This window comes from Homalodisca vitripennis, chromosome 7 (assembly GCF_021130785.1).
Source record: "Homalodisca vitripennis isolate AUS2020 chromosome 7, UT_GWSS_2.1, whole genome shotgun sequence".
Taxonomy (NCBI): Eukaryota; Metazoa; Arthropoda; class Insecta; order Hemiptera; family Cicadellidae; genus Homalodisca; species Homalodisca vitripennis.
Genome location: NC_060213.1, coordinates 117,666,656 through 117,686,197, shown reverse-complemented (window position 1 = coordinate 117,686,197; position 19,542 = coordinate 117,666,656). Strand labels below are relative to the sequence as shown.

The 19,542-nt window shown below is 32.5% G+C and overlaps 1 protein-coding gene across 1 annotated transcript in view; it reads left to right on the top strand.

Annotated features, from left to right (window-relative positions):
• LOC124366237 (glucose dehydrogenase [FAD, quinone]-like) overlaps positions 1 to 6,018 on the top strand; it is a 48,253-nt gene extending 42,235 nt beyond the window's left edge. The window contains exon 2 of the mRNA XM_046822631.1: positions 4,053 to 6,018. Coding sequence (XP_046678587.1) covers positions 4,053 to 5,961 — 1,909 coding nt within the window. The 3' untranslated portion in view covers positions 5,962 to 6,018. The remainder of the gene's footprint in view (positions 1 to 4,052) is intronic.
• Positions 6,019 to 19,542: the final 13,524 nt, after the last annotated feature.

Sequence of the window (19,542 nt, the reverse complement as noted above, 5' to 3'; positions counted from 1 at the left end):
GAGGGTAATGAAGGATTGTTAGACTTTGGCAGAGGCAAGACAATATTTCGCTTCCAAGAATCAGGAAAGCAGCCAGTCACCAGGCATCTATTTACTAGGTGAGTGATAACACCAACACAGAAAGGACTGAGACTCTTCACCATCACAATATTTATACCGTCCGCTCCACAGGCCATGGAGGAGATGCTGTTCATCACTCTTTTTATGTCTTGTTCGGTAATGGTCTTAAATGAAAAACTGTTTTTAATTCTATCACACTGACTGTTCTCATAACACTCCAGCTGTTCCTCACTGATTCTTTTTTCACAACCCATTCGAGAAAAATAGTCATTCAAATCATCAGGTGAAAAACCATAAACATCACCTGCCTGTTTGGAATCCCATGCACCCGAGGATCGAAGAGTAGCCCAAAAAGCTTTCGAGTGAGACTATTAATGAGTGAGACTAGCTGCTTTGAATCTGATGGTGCACCATGAGGCATATGCCACAGTCAATGTGCTAAGCTACTGTACAATAACTGTCTAGCTATAATATATCTAGGTAACACCTTCACTGTGGTTCTATTAATGAATAAGACTGGCTACTTTGAATATGATGGCGCACCATGATGTGTGTGTCGTAGTCAATGTGTTAAGCTACTGTACAATAACTGTCTAGCTATAATACACCTAGTTAACACCTTCACAGTGGTTCTATTAATGAGTAAGACTGGCTACTTTGAATATGATGGTGCACCATGAGGCGTGTGTTGCAGTCATTGTGCTAAGCTACTGTACAATAACTGTCTAGCTATAATACATCTATGTAACACATTCACTGTGGTTCTATTAATGTCCGCTAGAGCGGAATATAGCACAAAAATTGGCATTAGTTAACCAATTCCTAAAAACAAATAATCTCACTTTAAATATTGAAAAGACTAAATTTGTTGCCTTTGCTACAAAACAGAATGGAAATACTGACAAACCAAGGGTACTATATAATACGGATTTAGTTGAAGAAGTAAATACAACAAATTTTCTAGGGCTGAAAATTGATAAGTTCCTTAGTTGGGACGACCATGTAAAACATGTAATAAGTAAAGTTAACTCAGGAATTTATGCACTTAGACAAATGAGATATCTATGTAATCACCAAATGTTAAAATCAGTCTATCATGCACATGTTCAGTCTCACATATACTTTGGAATAAGTCTATATGGTTCAACATCAAAAAAAAACTTGGATAAACTACTTAAGCTACAGAAAAAAGGGATTCGTATTATGTTAAGTCTGAAAAATAATGATTCTGTGAAGGAATATTTTACAAAATTAGAACTTTTGACTGTATATGGAATGTACATATATGAAACAATCTTAATTGTAAAAACTGATTCAAGTGTAATTAATGACATACACCCTCACAACACCAGATGGAAAAATACTATAATAACAGAGCACCATCGACTTGAGTTATATAAAAAGAAACCAAATTACATTGGAAAAGTATTTTTAAGGCGTTTGCATGAAAATATTCTAAAGGAAAATGATATTAATATTTTTAAAGCCAAATTAAAAAAGTATATTATAAGCCTTAGTTTATACTCGTTGGAGGAATTCATGTCATTAAAAAGACCAAACTAGCAAATATTTTTAGTAATAAGATTGGCCATATGTATGATGGCATTTTGACACTATTCCTGTACACTTGATGTATTCAAATGAATAAAGATATTTGATTGATTGATTGAATGAGTGAGACTGGCTACTTTGAATGTGATGGCGCACCATGATGTGTGTGTCATAGTCAATGTGTTAAGCTACTGTACAATAACTGTCTAGCTATAATACACCTAGTTAACACCTTCACGGTGGTTCTATTAATGAGTAAGACTGGCTACTTTGAATATGATGGTGCACCATGAGGCGTGTGTTGCAGTCAATGTGCTAAGCTACTGTACAATAACTGTCTAGCTATAATACATCTATGTAACACATTCACTGTGGTTCTATTAATGAGTGAGACTGGCTACTTTGAATGTGATGGCGCACCATGTTGTGTGTGTCATAGTCAATGTGTTAAGCTACTGTACAATAACTGTCTAGCTATAATACACCTAGTTAACACCTTCACGGTGGTTCTATTAATGAGTAAGACTGGCTACTTTGAATATGATGGTGCACCATGAGGCGTGTGTTGCAGTCAATGTGCTAAGCTACTGTACAATAACTGTCTAGCTATAATACATCTATGTAACACATTCACTGTGGTTCTATTAATGAGTGAGACTGGCTGCTTTGAATATGATGGTGCACCATGAGGCATGTGTTGCAGTCAATATGTTAAGCTACTGTACAATAAATGTTTAGCTATAATACATCTAGGTAACACCTTCGCTGTGGTTCTATAAATGTGTGAGATTGGCTGCTTTGAATCTGATGGTATACTATGAGGTGTCTGCCGCAGTCAATGTGTTAATGTTAATATACAAGAGGTACCAAAGAAGACAGTTAAAGGGTGGCTCCTATGGCCCACCACTTAACCTTAGACAACCATAGTTATGCTGCCCATAGTTATGCTGCGTTGCCAAACCGTCCTCCCGCCTAACACAGATCTTGACTCAGTGATGTTCTCAACTTTGGGGCCCAAAAAAATATGGGAGCTGTTTTAAGTCAAATGCTATATAAATAAAGAAGCCTAAAATGCAGTATTTCTCTAAGCCCAAAATTAATATAATTATATCAAATTATTTTTGTATTAAATTCATACTGCCACTCTATATTTTTATATACATTGGCTTCTAACTTTCTTCCTTTGATCTTTTTCATCTTTTATTATCAGGCTAGAGTTGTATAGAAAATAAAAATTACAGTTTGTTCTTCTAAAGATCTCTGACGGAGCATGGTCCCAGCGATCTCTCTCAACACGCTAAATAGCTCACTTAAAATGCCTATTACATTAAATAAATCTATATTACATTGGAAGCCATTTTTACAACTTGTGTAGTATTTACGCATGTATACGAGTGAAAGAAAATTTTTCTTCCGCCTTTAATTCATCATTATTCTAAAAATAATCAGATAATATATGGTTTCGCCACTTTTAAATATATATATATATATATATATATAGATCGGTGATTCCTATAAGTTCTCATGAAAAACTATTATATCGGCACTTGTAAAACTATGTCTAGTATATCCTTAGATGAAGAATGTGTCAAAGATAAAAATCACTCTTTGGATTTTACCCTCAAGAACTGTGGAAAATATAGATTCACTAGTCCTAATAGGCTTGCTGATATTTGCTTTTTATAAATACTTAGCTCCTCACTTACTGAAGTCTCTACTTGAGTGCTTATCTCTTCCACTGAAGACAGGAAGAATGAGTTGATATCCTCAAGAGTGACACTGACATCTTCAGGTGAAAATCCACTCTTACCAGCTACTTTGTGTATAACTGACCAGGGTCTACGGCATATGTTAGAGTTTTGAATTTGTGTTTTATTTTTCATTTTTTGTATATATTAAAACTTAAACAATTTCTTATATTACAGTTTTTATTTTGAAATAAACAGGAGTTTTTATCATTTGAAAGCGTAAATCAAAATAATACTTATTGAAAAATCAAATCAAAACAACTATCAAAGACCATACTGTCTTAAAATTTTGCAAAACAGTTTTTATATTACTATTAATGTTGAACTCAGCATTAAATTCTCCACATAAGACTAGTATAAATTTGTTCTGGAAAACAATACAATTACTCTTCAACCCTTTCACTATCAACTATGATTAATAGTTATTAAGTCACAACACATTGTTTAACACCATATTATTTTATATTTATTAAATTTTTATAAATGGCAATAGCCTGATTTAATTTCAATAAAGATTGGCTCTCAAAAAGTACGTTCTCTGCCGGGATTCGAACCTGGATCTCTCACTTGCGTGGCGAGAATGCTACCTCTACGCTTATAATGGTATTCATGTTATTTTTTACATATACAACTGATTGTTTATACATAAAACATGGGAAAGTTTTAAAGTTTTGATGTGTTTTATTGTTTTAGAGAAACTGAGTCAGATCAATGCAGTGAAGCACATGAAAAACACTCTCATTGGCTGCAAGAAGACACTTGCTCAGATTCTCAAGATTTCGATGATTTTGGAAGTTATTTGATTAAAGATATTTACTCATCTGTTAAGAAAGCAGAGTGTGATTTAGCCAACCCATCAAATTATCCTCCCCACTACAGTCCTGAGGAGGGAGAAGAGTTTGACTTCATCATTGTGGGTTCTGGTTCAGCAGGGGCTGTCATTGCTAACCGCTTGTCTGAGATCTCAGAGTGGAACATACTTCTTCTTGAAGCTGGTGGTAACCCAACAAAAGCCACTGAGATACCTGGCTTTTACGTAACATTGATGAAATCAAGAGTTGACTGGCAATATCAAACTGATCATAGTGAGGATAACTGTCTTGGAATGGTCAATAACAGCTGCGTTTGGCCAAGAGGAAAAGTTCTTGGAGGTTCGAGCTCAATCAATGCCAATCTTTACGTTAGAGGAAATCCGAAAGATTTTGACTCATGGTCAGCTGCAGGAAATGAAGGATGGGATTATGAAAATGTTCTGAAATATTTCAAAAAATCTGAAAACATACAAGCAAAAGAGGTTATTCAAAATCCAAATTATCAGAACTATCATGGAGAAAATGGATTACTAACAGTAAGCTCTTGGAATGAATATGGATTGGATGGTCTAGCAAATTTATTTGCTGAAGGAATGGAAGAACTTGGATATAATTTAAATATGGATTTGAATGGAGAATCTCAAACTGGTTTTGTTAAACTGCAAAGTACAACTATTGATGGGAAGCGTTGCAGTACTGCAAAAGCTTTCTTAAGTACAGTTAAACATAGAACAAATCTTAAGGTCTCCAAAAACTCATTGGCAACCAAAGTGTTGGTGGATAAAGATACAAAGACAGTATACGGAGTAGAGTTTATGGACAATCAAGGTAAAAAGATCCAAGTCAGAGCAAGAAAGGAAGTTATCGTTTCTGCTGGAGCTATAAACTCTCCCCAACTTCTAATGTTATCAGGAATTGGACCAAAAAATCATTTAGAACAATTGGACATTGAGGTGATTCAAGATTTACCTGTCGGTGAGAATCTTCAAGACCATATGTTAATGATAGGACTTTTGCTGTCCTTCAATTATACAAGAGAAACAAAATCAGTCACTGATTATATGTATGATTTTCTAAAAACTAATTCTAGCAAATTTTCAGGTGTAAGTATGTTAAGTTACTCATCCTTTATTAATACACTTAATAACAAAATTGACTATCCAGATATGCAGATACACCATTATGATTTTGACGTCAATGATATGCTAACACTTTCTTTAACTTTGGATCGATTTGGTCTAAGAGATGACATAATCAAGCAGTACCACGAGATAAACTCTAAGAGACACATGGCGATGATAATGCCAACACTGCTTAGACCAGCCAGCAGAGGTAAGATCTTGTTGGTGTCTTCTGATCCTACTGACAAACCACAAATCTTGTCAGGTTATCTCACAGATGATGCAGATTTTGAAGTGTTTTTACAAACAATAGAGTTTATTTCAAAATTTGCTTCAACAACAGGAATGAAGAAATTAGACACACAGTTTCATGAGATAGTTCCATCTGCTTGTAAAATTTATCCGTTATCATCAAAAGAGTTCCGGAAATGCTCACTGAGACATCTGACAACGACCTGCTACCATCCGACATCCACATGCAAGATGGGACATGAAGGCGACCCCACTGCGGTAGTCAATCCCAGGCTGCAGGTGAGGGGTCTGAGACGACTGCGAGTTGCAGATGCTTCCATCATGCCTAAGATTGTCAGTGGCAATACTAATGCACCAACCATTATGATTGGTGAAAAAGCAGCAGATTTGATTAAAGAGAGTTGGTTGAAGAAATGAAATGTTTACTGTACAAAGTTTAAGATGGAATAAAAATAAACTTTCTTAACAGTGTTACCTTATTCCTTTTCTTATTGATCTCCTTTTAATATGTTCCATGTATATTTTTCGAGGAGTAAAACTCTCAAATAGTTCATTGCTTCTTTTCGAACGAGTAGAACAAGTAGTACTAAGTTCTTAATTTCTTTTCTTTAAATGGTTTATGATACTATGAAATTTCAGGTTTAAAATCATAATCAAATTTAATATTCAAATAATGAAAAATCATAGTTGATATCTTTTCAAAATAAATATTAGACTAATATTTATTTATTTAACGTGATATATTTTTAAAATAATATAATAATATTAATTCTTATATTCATATTGTAATTTTCTAAGCAGATTATTCAAACGTGTTAATTTATTCAGGAGTTTCTTGCGTTTGGGTTTCTCTTATAATATTAAATTTAAATTTTTACAAACTAAATAATAAATATCTTTCATCAATAATTTCTCCTCTGTTAGAACAGTTATAACAGTTAGTGCTTCTTTATCCATTTATAAATTGTTTTTGTTATAAAAACAAAGAGAAATTATGGAATTATATGTACAAATGTGTATATGTAATCATAATATTCATGTTTGTATTTTTACAACTGACATAAATAGAAATTATTTCATTTTATTATACAACTACACAGGATTTAATGTTACAAACTATATTACTACTATAATGTTTATAATTTAAAAATGTATCATGGTAAACAAAAGAGATTTTGCATTAACAAAACAAATATTTTTGTAATTTTTAGAAAGTATGAAAGAAAATAGTATGCACTTTATCAAACATTGCTGAACAAAAGTACACAATGAATGGTTGTGTATTTTGTGTAGTTTTGTTAGTGTGCCTATTTTCAAGACAAGGTTTTCATGACATTCGACTTGTATTATGCCTTGCAAAATTCACCTGCCTAATAGAATTTTAAATTACAAAAGGATTAAATAAATAAATAAATAAGAAAGATAATTTACATTTCATTTTTTTTTAATGTCAATTAAAAAAAAATATTGGGTTAAAACTAAATTTTTTTAATAAAATTCTTTTCACAGTATTTTTAACATTCTAATGACTACTTTTCATATAATTTTGAATCACATTACACAAATTTAACACTAAACTCTTTTAACTTAACTTTTTCATACTTAATATAAAATTGTAATTTTTTAATGAGTCTTCATTTCTTTTAAAAAAGAAGCAGTTCAGTAGCGTAGCCAGAAATTTCGTTCGGGGGGGGGGGTCCGAAACCGGGGGATCCGGGGGACATTTTGTGTGTTATTTGCCAATGAGTTCACTGGTGAAAGGTAAATACTGGAGCTTTAGTAACTACACCTTATAGAAAGTGGAAAAATGTAATAGGCAAATTTAACTCTCACAGCAACTCTAGTACCACAAATTTTCTTGTATAGCTACAGAAACTTTACAAAGTTCGATTCTGGCCGAGTAGAAGGAACGAAAGTGATGTTGGATTCACTGGATAAGAAAGAAAAAGAACAAAACAGAGCTTCACTCAAGCGTATATTCTGTGGAGAAAATGAAATACCCCTTCGGGGACATATCGGGGCCGAAAACCCTTTAGAAAAGGAGAGCAATTTTCAAGCGTTGCTCGGGTACAGATCAAATTAACGGTCGGAAAATGCACCGGAAAAACTCTACTGAGTAGAAGTTCGGCTACTTTGGATTTCACTGATTGAGGTATTTATGAATGAGTTATAATGACGATTTTTTTGTATCATTACACTGTAGATGAGTATATAGGCCTAATTATCGAAAAAAAATCACTTTCGGTCAAAAACAAAATACACCTGAAAAACTCTAATGATTAGGACTTCAACTAATTTGGACTTCAGTGATTGAGGTAAACGTGGTGTTTTCGATTGAGTTAGGACGACGATTTTTGTTATCATTAAACTGTACACTGTACCTATATAATTATCGAGAAAAAAATCACTTCTGGTGGGTAAATACCGAAGAAAAGCTCTCTACAGATTCAAGTTTTGACGATTTTGGATTTCATTGGATGAGTGGTTGAGGTAAAAGTGGTACTTAGAATTATGTTAGGACATTGATTTTAAATATTAATTCAACGCCGACTAATACATATATAATTATCGAGAAAAAAAATAAAACACTTCCGGTCGGAAAATACCAAGGAAAAGCTCTACTGATTGAGATTTTGACGATTTTGGATTTCACTGGTTGAGTCGTTGAGATAAAAGTGGTACTTAGAATTATGTTACAATATTGATTTTAGGTATCAATTGAACGCCGACTAATACATATATAATTATCAAAGAAAAATTTTTAAAATCACTTCCGGTCGGATAATACACCAGAAAAACTCTGCTGATAAGAAGTTCCGACTACTTTGGATTTCACTGACTGAGGTATTATTTCATTTCCCTTAGTATATTCCAATCGGAAGTGATTATTTTTGTTTTTTTTTGATAATTATATAGGTATTAGTCGGCGTTGAATTAATACCTAAAATCAACGTCCTAAGTTAATTATAAGTACCACTTTTACCTCAACCAGTGAAATACAAAATCGTCAAAACTTAAATCTGAAGAGAGCTTTTCTTCGGTATTTACCGACTGGAAGTGATTTTTTTCTCAATATATATAGGTAATCGAGTACAGTTTAATGATAACAAAAAATTTTCGTCCTAACTCAATCAAAAATACCACATTTACCTCAATAATTTTCCGACCGAAAGTGATTTTTTATATTTTTTTTCGATAATTATATACACGTCTACAGTTCAATCATACCTAAAATTAACGTCGTAATTTAATTGTAGCAGTCATTATACGTCCCCAAGACGAATTTGAACGAAGTGGTCGCTAATTTAAACTGTTCGCCGTGTTACGGTCAGGTTACTTTGCAACGTCACGTGACCGCGCCCTATAGAAATACCGTGATTACACCACACTATCCGAAAGGCCGAGCCTATAAGTATCGTTTGATACTTTGATTTAAACGAAAGGACAATTATATGTTTAACAACGGTCACTTTAATCAATTAAATCAATCAATTTAATGTTTGTAGACAAGAGTAATGATAACTCTCCCTTTTTCTCCTGCTTCATGCTTTATTTTGTAATGTCTTAAAATTTTTGGGGGGGTCCGGACCCCCTGGACCCCCCCCCTTCGCTACGCCACTGAGCAGTTTCAATCAGTGAGTTGACAGTGATTTGGACTGACTAGTAGATTTCTGTGAGAGTTTTACTATATTATTATAGTATTATAGTTCATCAACTTCCTTTGATATTCTGGAATGTTCCATAGCTCTATTGCTTTGAATTTAAAAAAAAAACTCCTATACATCATTTATTTATTCTATGATTTTAAGAAAAAATCAAGAACTGATTGAATCTCTGAACTGTTTTAAATTATTACATTTTCTATTTAATAGTTAGAAAGTAATAGATCATTGTATTTAAAATTGTCTGTAAACCTATTAAAGGCATTTTAGACAGTAATTTGGTTAGTATTTTAACTGTCTCCTAAATTATGTCAAGAACTCCATATTATTATCTACTGACATGTTGACTTTGCATAAGAGTGTTCAATGTCTAAAGCATTGTATGTAGTAATAGATTATATCACTGTCTCGTGATCGAATATTTGATCTATTAGAACGAATGCAATAAAACTTATTTTAAAAGACTTAAAACAGTTTATAAAAAAAACCTAAAAATTACACAACACATTTTTAGACCAATCTTGAATACCTAAAACTGGTCTATTGTGATCTTAGGACTAGCACACTAAGCTTTTGTGAAATTTACATATAATCTTCAGTCAAGAGATGAAGGACGTAGCCAGCAAGGTTCAAGGGGTCCGCACCTCCCCAAAGTTTAAATTTTTTCAATTACTTTATTAGCAAACAATTATTATTATTTAAATAATTCAGTATCACTGACATGTACTGTTGAAAGATTATTCTAAACTTTGAAAGGGGTCAAGAACTATTTAAGGAACTAAATGGGGACTGCACTTGGCTTACTTTCTGTCCACTACAGGAAAATATCAGACATTTTGACATTCCCAATTTTTTTTGTGGCTACGTTCTTGCAAGAGATAAAACTGAGAACACTCTGATGTCCAGATTAACTGATCTGAATGTTGAAGCAAAATACAAACAACCCTTTCACAAATGTTTAAATATAATTGTGTACTTCACAAAAATCAAACACTCATACTTACATAACACTCAACAACAATATATGAAAATAATTGAATGTGTAATTACCTAGAAGAGTTAAATTTATACACAATTTTATGTAACCAACTCAAACCTCTTTTAAATGATTCAAGAGATATTTTAGGAAGGTAATCTAAAAAGCATACAATAATGAGAAATATGTTCAATGTTTCTTTACTTAAACAAATTGTTACTCTTCATTTTACAAAACGTCTTATTACTTAATTAAAATTTATCTAATTTAAAAATTAATAAAATTGTTGAGTGTTTATACATTTTAAAACTTAGATGGTCAGGAGTGTTAATAGTAACCCTTCAACTGATCAGCTTTTAGTTCTGTGCGACCCTTTAAATCTATTTCTTCTGTTAGGCTACATACAGGGCCGTGCTCAGCTTTGGGGGATCCCGGAAAAGATTAAAAATTTGGCTGCGCCCCATCATGTCCCGCCACCGCACCGTCCATCGACACGGTCCCTTCAAATAGATGTGTTGCAAGACCCATCCCAGGCCCCAGAATGATTGTCCAAAAAATCTAGTCTGAGTATGGGCCTGGCTGCATAAAAAGTTGTGGGACTCTTATAGAAAATGCCTATCCTGTAGAGATGTTGTCTGCTCTTATTATCCTGCTGCGTAAAAGAAAGGATTTTGAAAGTGCAACAATTTAAATAAATTGATTAGTTAAAATAAAATTAACCAAAGTAAAATTATTTAGAAAAAATAATAAAAGTAAAGGATCAGTCTATGTTATAAAGTTAGTAAAAAAGTAATAGGTAATTATTTTATTGTGTATGGTTTTATAACATTTAAATTGAGCATGGGATAGACAAAGACAGTTACAATGTCATACAGTTGGTTCATTGTATACATTGTATATTTATAAAAAATTCACGATTTAGCTTATTAAGAAATATTTACCAGGAAATAGTGATTAAGTTAATATTAATTATTTGGTGGTCACTACACAAGGATGTTTACATATAGAAAGTTCAAGAAGCTCAAATGAGCATCTAAATGGAATGAGGATTTAATAAAAAGGCATAATAATAAACAAAAATAGCATAAATTAATAAAGATTCATCGTTTTAAATACGATAAAGTAATTTGGATTGTTGCAGAATATTTATTATTTAAAATTTAGACATTTACATGTTACATTTGCAAATTCCGACAGTTTTATATCCCCATTTTGTGGTTGTTTGTGGTTTGGATGCTACAATTTTTTGCTAGTAAAGACTTTATTTTCGTTAATGTTAGTGTAGTTTTTATTCAAGCTATATGTTATTTTTATTTGAAATTGTTTAAAACTTTGGTAATGTATGTATCATTGTTATGTTAAATTCTGATCATGTTTATGACAGCTATTCTGAAAGAGTATGTTGTGTAAATAAAGGCAATTTCATTCATTCTGTCATTAAAAATAGTCAGCTTATTCAAGAAACTTTTTAGAATTCATATAGAAATACCGGTAGTAAATGTCTCCAGTTTCCATTCTTCTCATTTTGTTTTCCTCATCTGTTTGTTTTATGCTCCTCTAAGGAATAAGGGTGTGCATAATCAGAGTGGTTTTGATTGCTATCTTAAACCTGGCCGTAGTTTTTCCACTTTTGAGAATAAAAGTTTATTCCCATTTGCGTTCTCTTACTACTGTTGGAAGTGTTGAGACAAGACAGCTAGTTTTTTCAAATTTTTAAATATATGACCGTGTAAGGTTAAAGTGTGTAGAATGCCCACATGGTACCTACACCTACGGGCACAAAGTCATCTTGTCAGCCTTTTTCTAGGTGGCATTACAATGTAAGAATGGTGGCTCATAGTGCCTAATCTCACAGCGCCACAACGTGAATTTGCTCACAGCGCCACAGCTCATAGCGCCACAGATTTGGTCGAGTGCTCACAGCGCCAACACAACCGAATAAATTATCGTATCCAACAGCTCATAGCGCCACAGATTTGGTCGAGTGCTCATAGCGCCAACACAACCGAATAAATAATCGGATCCATGCTCACAGCGCCACAGCTCATAGTGCCAACACGCTTGAGAGTGGGGGAAACACCCGCTGGAGGGGTAACCCGCCTTCCCTGTACCAACCTCCAAAGTTACCATTCCCGTGATAACCAAGAAACATTATTATTTCTATTGTTTGAATCGATATTTTCAAACCTATTATGTGGTAATCACGCTTGTATTAATTAACCTTTGTGTGTATATCTGTATGTATAATGTTTAAAAATAGATTGTTATTTAAATAATAGTAGAACAAGTGTTAATTATCACGAATTGATTGTAGTTTTTTTTATTTTCTGTACGCATCAGCTTTATGTCATTGTGAATTTGCATGTTGTATATTGAATTTTAATTGCTTTAAAATTAGTCCTCATACTCGTACATGCATAATTGTTGTTAACATGCTATTTTGAACTACGTGTGGGCTATGTGAATACTTTTTGGTTTTAGTTAAAACAAGTTATGTACCTATACCTTTTTTAAATTATCAGATTGTTTTAAATTCTTCATGAATGACATGCGTATTTGAAGGAAGAATACAGTTATTGTTTAATGGACGTTCAGATACCTATTTAGTGTACTAGACCTGAACTGATATTAGTACATACTAACAACAATACTCATGTAATATTGTATGTATTTAGTAATAACAAAAAATACTATATTCATGGTAAAAATATGTGCAGATCACGTCATTGATAGATAAAACAAGTTTACTTCACTACAAGACAAGACAAAAAACGAGAGAAAAACAACAAAATGTATTAATCCTCATCTCACCTTGCTAGCGGTCTATTCTTAAGCGTAGTAGCCTCGAACATTGTATGCCTATATATATATATATATATATATATATATATATATATATATATATATATATATATATATATATATATATATATATATATATATATCCTTAATTTACGGATCCATAGAAAATAATTTATTACGTTTATAATATTAATTTATGTATTTGAAAACGGTCAAAATATATTTCATTGTGTAGATCCCACAACTAAGAATTCTAAATCGATAAGCACAAGAACAACAAGAAAAGATATCATAGGCTATGTACCAGATAATTATGTTTATCAAAATAGAAACACTAAAAACATAATAACAGTATCCAAAGTATTTATTAGTATAATTGTTATAATCGGTTTCTAATCGGGTACCTTACGATTAATTAGTGAAGACAAAGACATGTATGACATGATACATATCATATGGTTCTAACTCAATTGTATAACTATCGCCTAAGCAATAATTTGTTACGATAAAATATTATTGCCAAATTACATGACAACAAATATTTTTGAGCTATGTATTTTCAAGGACAAGTATGCAAAGAGGGAAAACTAAAGAAGGCCGGATCATAGATAATGTAATATTTCCAGTATATTTTAATCTAAGAAATTATCTAGAGGAAGAATTTCAAAACAATCTGTATATCACAATTTTTTATGAAATTGAAAACTGTCCAGTGTCTGTCATCAAATCGTGAGATTAAACGATTAATCTAAGAGATTGTCTAGAGGAAGAATTTCAAGACAATCTGTATATCACAATTTTTTAATGAAATTGAAAACTGTCCAGTGTATGTCATCAAATCGTGAGATTAAACGATTAATCTAAGAGATTATTTAGAGGAAGAATTTCAAGACAATCTGTATATCACAATTTTTTTTATGAAATTGAAAACTGTCCAGTGTATGTCACCAAATCGTGAGATTAAACGATTAATCTAAGAGATTATCTAGAGGAAGAATTTCAAGACAATCTGCATATCACAATTTTTTGATGTAATTGAAAACTGTCCAGTGTATGTCATCAAATCGTGAGATTAAACGATTAATCTAAGAGATTGTCTAGAGGAATAATTTCAAGACAATCTCCATATCATAATTTTTTGATGAAATTGAAAACTGTTCAGTGTATGTCATCAAATCGTGAGATTAAACGATTCTGAGAGCGGTCATGGGTAGGTCTGTAATGTGTGCAGTGACCCCGTCTTGGTGAAAGTACAAAGCATCAATATCAATATCCAGCTCCTCTAGTACTGGAATAAAAAAGTTATTCAACATTATTACATACAGCGTAACCGTTTTCCCCCCGTCTTCTTCAAATAAGTAAAATACAAAAATTCTCTCTGTCGGTCGATACTGCACTGTGAGGCTATGTAAAAGCTTAGGTTGAAATCTCTCTGAGGTTATAAGCACTCCAATAACTCATTTTTGTTTGTTAACGTGGTCAGAAGGGTAAAAGTGTGTTTCATCAGATATAATCAACAGGTTAGAAAAATTAGGCCTCATTTTTAATGTCAGTTATTTATCACAGAACACAACTCTTTTTCCATAGTCCAGATCTTTAAGTTCTTGCACAATTTGAATTTTGTAAAGATAAAAATTAATGTCGTGGTGCAAAATCTTCAGCGGGGATCTGTTTTTGAAAACCCTAGCCAACGCTTGCTATCAGGCCGCCTGCTTTGGACTGCGACTAACTGCAACTCTCACTCTTTCCACATTGTTCGGTGTTTGAACAGTTTGTAGACATCCCTTAGTTTTCTTTTGGGTAGAGGCCGTATTTGTAAATGAACTTACCCAGATTTTAATTGTTTTTAGATCTTGAACAGCGCCGTGCCGACCAATGTTAAAGTGAGTTGTAAACAGTCATCAGCCGCTAAATAATATAAATCACACAAATTATAACACTTTCAGCCATCCTCATGTGCTTCCTCTTTTAGATCTCAATAATAGTTTTTCTTGAACTGTAACCAAAAGAAATGTATATGATAATAATGATTTATTTTCGTTCTAAAGTTTACAAGGTTACAACATAGTACTTGTCGGAAAAATACTGTCCAATTATCCAGTATACGGACAGCAAGAAGTGAAAAAATATTTACAAGTATTAACGTTTAAATATACTTAAGTGAAGTATATATACAAAAGCAAAGATACCAGACGTAAATAACGTCTGCATTCCGTGGCGTCAAAAATTAAATTACAAGTAAACAGAGATCAAATGATTTTTCACATACAAAATTAATAAACCAAAAGTACCTTTTAGTTTGCAATATTATAATAAGTACAGTTACAACAGAAAAGAATATTTCATGTTTAATATAAACCATAAGTTTAAGTTGATACTGAGTTCAAAAATTCAATACTATTATTTTGAAAAAGTCGTTGTCAATTTAATTTAATTTTACAACTGAAGTATTTTACTGAAGTAGTACTAAAGTATTTCGGTCCGGTGAATTCAAAACATTGTCAAAGACAGATTTGCTTACTTTGGGAATTCAAAACGTATTGTGCTGGATGTTTCTAGTTTTGTAGTGTAGGTCACTTGTCCCCAGTTACCACTTCTAACAAAAAATAATTCTAAATTCGTAAGTACTTCCTCAACATATCAAGTCATACACACAACATATCATTTGTTAATCCCAAGAAAGATTTTTATCCAAAAGTTAATCCTACACGTTTAAACTTAGAACAAGTCCTATTATTTGACAGTTTCAGTTTGCAAAATTAATAAAATTACAATTTGAATTGTGATTTTTAAGAGTATGTTGAAAAGTATAGCATATGAAACAAAATTAACAAACTTGGTTTTACTTACTTTAACTTGCATTTTATTTACATTACACCAATTTCAAATGGAAAGAAGATTTAATTTAATTTCTTTTAAAAATCTCTTAATGTTTTTGTCAGAATAAAAATTGCAACATCATAGGTAAAATGTTTAATTTGTCCATGTATATTCTGCTTTAAAAGATGTTTAATTGACATTAATAAAAGGCCTCCTGTGGCACTCCTAGCGCGACAGGCATGAACTGACTCAGACAGCATGACACTCTCACCGCTAGCTGCGGCCAGTCAGATAAGAGCGGAACCAGTCCAAGGTCACACCTTGATGTCAATCGCCTCCAATTTTGATAACAGAATATTGTGATCAACCATATCTAAGTTTTCTTCAAGTTAATAAAACACTGGTTACTTTATTGTTGTTAATAAGATTATTTTAAATGAAATTTGTTATGTTTAATAAAGCATATTCCGTTGATTTCTCCCTCGTAAAGCCAAATTACATATTACTTATAACCAGAGCCTCAGCTACATATTTTTCCAGGGGGGGCAAGCCCTAAATTTGCCGCCCTTTTCTACCACTCAACATCAACTGTAAACAAAATGTTTTTGCCGTTTCTAAATAAGCATGTAAATAATCTAGAAGTACTTAATTATTATTATATTTGTTAAAAGCAGTTAAAAGCGTCTTTGCACGCAATTTTCAAGATCTAAGAGCGTCCTTTTTAGTGAAATCACTTATGATTTAGGCTAATATGATGGAGTTTTATGACAATTTTTCACTTAAATGTAGACATTTATCTAGTAATTATAATTTTAATGCCCGTGGTTAAGAGATTTAAAAGTCAAATGACAATTTTACTGGCTTATTTTAGGTTTTGCGTGAGTCGAAGTATATATTTTAGGTTTAATTAAATTACATTTCTGACACTACAGTTGAGTCTCTTTCCTAATATTTCAATCAAGGAAATACAATCAGGCCTCAGAAATCTGCTTTGGTCAAATACATATACTTCCGGCCCTTTTAATGTACATCCGTTGAAAGATACCTCCAGTGTTTAAGTTGACTTAGTCTTACTGTCCCTTTAAGAAACTATATTTACGAAGAAATTAAAAGACGGTCTACGGCCTTTTTACCAACGAACGGTCTAAAAGCGCCTATTCCGTCATTTCACACAGTTCAGTTTGCCTTGTCATTATAAAGAAAATATATACATATGTTGGTTTTCAAGCCCTACTTTTGTCAAAATGTCTACTAATGACCCTTGTAATCTATTTCCGGTCTAAGATGCTTCAAATGCCATAATTTGGTTTTCCTTTTTATTAGGTCGAAGAAAATAAATATTACTTTCGTAAGGCTGAAAAGTTACTGTGGTTAAATTTATCTATTTCAGCCGTTTAAATTCACTTCTTGTCTAATTAATTTACAGTTTTATAGTTGAGTTTGCGTTGTTGCACCGATCAAGAAAATATGTACACATGTAGGTTTCAAATGATAACTTACATGAAAAGCAGCGTCTGTTTTCGGTTTACAACATTTCTGGCAATATATTTGATTTAGATTTTTTACCCCGATCAAGAAAATATGTGCATACAAAAGCTTAAAATAAATTACTACTTTGGTCGCTTGTGTTCCTCTTCCGGTATAAGGGATATAACATACAATTGTTTCAACTATGTTCATTTCAAATTTTGAAATAATTGATTATAATAAACTTTGCGAGATAACATTTGTGTTCTCTTTCAGACCGTATTCTAGAAAAGAATGAGTCGTTGGGGTATATTTGTATCCATTACCCTGTTTTTCCTGAAATCAGGATAAATTATTATACACTAAGTCAAAGGAACCAACCAGTTTTGAGTACTTTACGTGCAAACATTCACAGCTCTGTGCATTAATGTGGCATTTATCATAACATTAAAATATTATTTCCTATACATTACGTAGTTTAAAATTGTTATTACAGATTTTACCAATGTAAAATCTGTAATAAAAATTAGATAGTAATTTTGTCTTTCCAATCGGCATAATACTACTGATCGAACACTTTGTAATTAGTATTTTCTAAAATGTACCGTAAGTGTAAATGTTTCTGTCTGTTTGTTAAGCTTCAGCTAAAGGTGGTTACTGTTAGTTAAATTTGGATTGTTTTTTGTAAATATTAAAATATTATAATTATTATTCCAAATTCTAAAGTATTCCAGAAATCTTTTCCGATTTTCTCTCCATACAAACCTTTATCGCACTCCAACGAATATTGTAAAAAGGAATTAGCCGAATTGGCCCAGTATTTTTCGAGATTAGAGCTTAGAAACACATTTAACGATTCATTTTTATTTATAATATTAGGAAGATATAACAAAGAAGTGAAAAATACTTTACTTACATTTCTTTCGTCACCCCGATATCCTCCCACAGGCTACGACACTGTTTGAGAACACTTAAACTATAAAATTTACACTTTACATCTTTCAATGCATTAAAACTGATTTTAATATCGCTAAAGACCTATATAATTACAAGGTAAGAGTACGTCACCCCACGTTTCACGTAACATGCTTCGCTAACGCCGCATACATGAATGTCCTATGGACTGATAGATATAAAGTCATACAGTAAATTTTTTCATCCCCACTTCAGATAAGAGTAATTGAATCGGTCATTTTAGAAACCCCACATGTCCATTTTTTCTCAAATTGAGTTAACCATGGAATAGAGTTTAATAAGGCAAGATCTATCAGTCCCTATAGAAACCCCACATTTCCTGCAACAATACAAGCTGTTATGGCTTGTAGAAATTTACAGTCATTTGAGTAACCCCACATGTCCCGGACATGTAGTGTTTCTCAAATGACTGCATTGTTTGAGTTGTACTATTGTAAAATTTGTTTGTATAGCGTGGTAACACTGTTATGCTGAGGTTTACATCTGCTATAGAAGTCTGCATAACCAAAACAGTTAACATAGTTGTTATTGTTAAAACGGAGTGGCTATATGCCCGGTCACCGGTCTTGGTTTCAAAGAACGGGAAAGACTATGACGTCACAGACTGTGACGCCAAAGGTTTTGAAGTACTGATGGCGAGAGAAAAGAAGAGACCTGGATTCTGGCCTATCTGAAATTTGCAGGCGCTACTACTAGTATGTTGCCGCACCTTGTTTCGTAATTCCATTATTGTTTCACTGTTCCATTGCTAGGATAAACAATACGCAGAGTTGGCTGTGGGGCGAAGCGCCTGAAATTACCGCGCGGCAACACACTAGTACACAGCTGTGCGCCGGCACGGGCCAGGTCTCTTCTTTTCTCTCGCCATCAGTAGCTCTAGCACTGTGCATTGTTATTAAAATGGCGGGTTGTAGAAAGTTTAGTTCTTTTGACCAGTTGAAAATTTTTATCAATAATAAAGAAAATACGGACCATATTCAATTACGAATAAGTGATTCGAGATATGCTATATACTTTAAACTGTACCAATATCCCTTCTATAAGAACTTATAGTCCTGCTAAAGTCCGATAATACATAAGTGATTAATAATAAAACTATTTTTAATCGGTAAATAATGGAAGAATTTATTTTCAAATATCTCAAGACGAGAGACTAATTTCCCTCTTACCACTTAGCCTACATACAATATACAATGAAATCATAACCATTTGAGTGTTATTAGTAAATAAAACAAATGTTCCAGTTATTTTATGCTATTAAATGACATACATATTTAATATGAAAAAAATTATTTA